The sequence below is a fragment of the Echinops telfairi genome, unplaced genomic scaffold (assembly GCF_000313985.2).
Source record: "Echinops telfairi isolate 266 unplaced genomic scaffold, ASM31398v2 ScPeMD7_7427;HRSCAF=8465, whole genome shotgun sequence".
Taxonomy (NCBI): Eukaryota; Metazoa; Chordata; class Mammalia; order Afrosoricida; family Tenrecidae; genus Echinops; species Echinops telfairi.
The window spans coordinates 13,732,191-13,736,070 of NW_022111327.1; the positions used below are offsets into that span (position 1 = coordinate 13,732,191).

The 3,880-nt window shown below is 49.0% G+C and overlaps 1 protein-coding gene across 1 annotated transcript in view; it reads right to left on the minus strand.

The window, feature by feature from the left end:
• Nucleotides 1-502: 502 nt before the first annotated feature.
• SLC25A43 (solute carrier family 25 member 43) overlaps nucleotides 503-3,880 on the minus strand; it is a 91,587-nt gene continuing 88,209 nt past the window's right edge. Inside the window, exons 5-6 of the mRNA XM_045298555.1 lie at nucleotides 1,833-1,967; nucleotides 503-702 (exon numbers count right to left, since the gene is read on the minus strand). Coding sequence (XP_045154490.1) covers nucleotides 544-702; nucleotides 1,833-1,967 — 294 coding nt within the window. The 3' untranslated portion in view covers nucleotides 503-543. The remainder of the gene's footprint in view (nucleotides 703-1,832; nucleotides 1,968-3,880) is intronic.

Consider the following 3,880-nt stretch of genomic DNA (forward strand, 5'->3'; position numbering starts at 1 on the left):
GCTTTTGCCTTTAAAAAGAAGAGGCTAGGTCTCCCACAACAGTGCTACCTTTTAAACATTACCAGTGTCTCGTTTCCTTCAGCTGGCTCAAGTATATTCAATGTAAACAACGGTATTGGGAAGTATTGGGTCAAAGGAAGTCAAAGAGGTCTCCCGTGGGTCCTGGAAATGGGGCATGAACTCTGACCCTGTGGCTGAGCTCAGAGCGAGGGAGCTGCTGCTGCTTTGTGACGCGTTTGTGGAGCATCACGGCGATGCCTCTTCGTTGGTGACTTGTTTCTATTCGGCACAAATAGCATAGGTTGTCGTAGGACCAGGCTTTGGTTATGAGGCCTGGGACGTGTCACCGTGAAAGTGCGGTGCTGGGAAACTTCCCCATGGGACAGGTGTGTTCAGGGACGATGGTCTGGAGACAGCAGCAGGCCCCTCTCCTCACTCGGCACGGGCTCCATCCGGAAATTGCACTCGGCTACGCACGCAACACGTCTTTCGTCAGGGCACTTCCGAGTCCACGCATTTCTACTTGGTTGGCTTTTTCGACTCCTACTTCTTTAATTCTCTTAATTCCTGGGGCTGTAAACTCTGATCCACTCCCGGGGTCAATTGATAGCCCAGAGGAGACACAATGTATCCATTTTGATAAAGACAGAATCTCTTGCAGCATTCAAAAGTGCTACACATAATGCCAAAATATGGAACTATCTGTTAAAACGAACAAACAAACAAACAAGGACAACAATCATGTTACGATCCAGGTGAAGAGAGCCAGATGGGATGAAACTGACAAAAGCAACTGGAAAGCTGAGATAGGAAGCTTAGCAGGCAGTGAGTTGATGTTAACGGAGGCCTGGGGCCTGCAGCTCAGCCAGTGAGGGTGAGATGGGCCGCCCAACTTGAAGGATACCATCCACACCACTGTAGTATTGTCTGTGGTGCATGCTTCGCTGCGTGGATGTTCGACAACAAGCGAGTCAATCTTTATAAAACTCCAGTTGAAGAATTAACATATTTCTTTCAAAGAATCAGGCAAGACGGCCAAGGGGAAACTGGGACTATGCCAGGAGGGCAGAGGGATGAAGGCGACTGAAGGACCACCCTGGGGAACACTGGATTGGGGTTAATATGTAAGTAGTCCATCCACTGCCTGCTAACTTATCCTTGCCTTGACTGGGAGCATTTCCATGACAATGGGTGCAGGAACCCTTAACCTTTTCCTCGGGAAGTTCTTTGGGAGTATGAGGAAAGCTATGGGCTCTCTCGCTAGAGACAGGCATATGTGCACACACATTTACAATTCAACAAAAGCAAACTCCCCGCCATGGGAGTCGATTCGCCTCCGCACAGCAACCCCACAGGACAGGGCAGAACTGCCCCTGTGGGCTTCTGGGACTGTAACTCATTATGGGAGTCGAAAGCCTCATCTTGCTTCCTCAGAGTGGCTGGTGGGTTTGAACTGCTGCCCTTGTGATTTAGCAGGCCAATGTATAGCCACTACCAAGGCTCCTTCACACACCCACACAACACTTTGCATACAGCTTTAGGATAGGAGACTTAGGATCCCCATATGGGCCTATGATCTCCCATGTTAGAAGCCTCGACACTAAATTCTCAGTTCCTCTGGGATAGGACATGACACACCTTACCAGTGTAGATGGTCCCTCTCTTTAGGGCCGATAGCCAGGCTACTCTCATAGGCTTAGTGCTACTTAATGGGAGCAGAGATGGGGGTGGTGGGGTGGGGTGTTTCCTGTGAACTGTAGCGTGCAGTGACAAAACAAGAGAGTAGTACTGGAAGAGGCAAGGAAACAGAAGAGACTGGTCACCGCTCTCACCTTCAGTAAGCTGGCTGTCAGTCCGTTCCAGAGCCCCAGCACCCCTTGAGTCTTTATAATCTGCCGGAAGCAGTCCACAACTCCTGAGAAATGGACATCAACTCCTCCATGATGGGGGAGATAGAGGCTGTGCGCCTGCCAGGAAATAGAAGGTGGGAGGAAGCCATTTAGTCTGCAGGACATAGACATTCTCGTCAAAGTAGCCAGGCTCTGCAGCATGGACTCCTCCAGGTGCTATGCCCCTGGCCACGAGGGTGCCAAAGAACAGTGGCTGCAGGGTTCTTCGGGCTTAGAAGGGTCACATGCAGCAAAGTCATGATCCTCCCACTGACATATGTGTGGTTATTTTGCTTAGATGCAAGCAGCCATTTAGGATAAACACAATTTCATATTTCCGTGACCCCCCCCACCACCAATCTCTGTCTTCCAGACATGATAAACACACTTCCATCTCCTACACCTTTCTGAGTGCCCTCCTGCTTATTATGTATTGGAGGTTCCGTGGTCGAATTCTCATCTTCCATGCAGGCAGAGACCCAGGTTCGATTCCTGGTCAATGTACCTCATACATAGCCACTGCCTGTCTATCAGTGGAAGCTTGTATGACAGCTTGCAGACTTAGACACACTAGGAAGAACAGCCTGGCAACAAACGTACTTCTGGAAATAAGCCAATGAAGATCGGCAGGATCCCAATGGTGCTGAGCCACAACCATTCTTGACTAGGCAGGGGTCACCATACGTCAGGGCCTAATTGGACAGCACCGCCCCCCCCCTTCTTTGTCTTACTTATCCTGATCACCAGGCAAACTGGAGACATCCCTTCTCCTTCACACTCTCAAGGAGACCTGGGCTTGCTTCCCTGCCCCCCTCACCCCAGGCTCCCCAGGGTGGGGAGTGGAGGGATGGTGGCAATCCCAGCCCCTTTCATTTACGTGCTCCAAACTCGCTAGTGCTCAGGCCACTGCTAGATCTTAGAGTTGCTGGGTTTGGTTGTTTGTGTTTGTGTTTGTGTTCTTTTAAAATAAGGAGCCATGGTGGCGTAGCGGTTATGTGTTGGGCTGCTAACTGCAAGGTCAGCAGTTTGAATCCACCAGCTGTCCGAGGGAGAAAGACGAGGCTATCTACTACCCGAAAGAGTAACAGGCTCGGGCCTCAGAGGGGGCACCAAAGAAAAAAAAATAGTAACAGGCTCAGACACTCACAGGGGCAGTTCGACCCTGTCCTACAGGGTCGCTATTAGTCAGAATGACTCTCCGGCAGCAAGAGATAGGGTAGCTGTGATACCGCAGCAGGCCCCAGGCCAGACGCTAGGGCTTCTTGTACTTTGCCCTCCTTTGTTTCAATCTTTTTTTTAACATTTTATTAGGGGCTCATACAACTGTTATCCCAATCCATACACACATCATTTGTGTAAAGCGTATTTGTACATCGTTTCTCAAAACATTTTCTCTCCATTTAAACCCCCGACATTAGGTCCTCATCCTTTGTTTCAATCTTAACAGCGCTGTTTGAATTCATGATAAATCGACAAACTCCTGCTGTTTCCCTTTAAAGGAGGTGGCAATCCCTTGCTAGACAATCCCTGCAGCTGACATGTGGACAAGCTACTCCAAGCAAAGAGGACCGGACGGCCTGTTTCAAGACCAAGCACCTAAAGCTGTTGATTGCTCCAGAAGACTCCCTCCACTGAGATGACCAGCTTTCTCCTTATCTTTGCCCTGTTTCTGAAACTTGCCTATAAAAGCACTCCTTAGTCTGTTGTTGGGAAAGGCAGGTTTTGGCCAACAGTACTCACTCTGTCTCTTTAGATATCCCGCACAAAGAAACAAACCCACTGGCATCAAGTTGAGGCCAACTGACTCACAGTGACCTAGAGGACAAGATAGAACTGCCCCCGTAGATTTCTGAGACTATTAACTCTTTTTCCCCCTATTATTATTTTTTTAAACATTTCATTAGGGGCTCATACAACTCTTATCGCAATCCATACACACATCAATTGTGTAAAGCGCATTTGTACTTCATTCTCAAAACATTTTCTCTCCA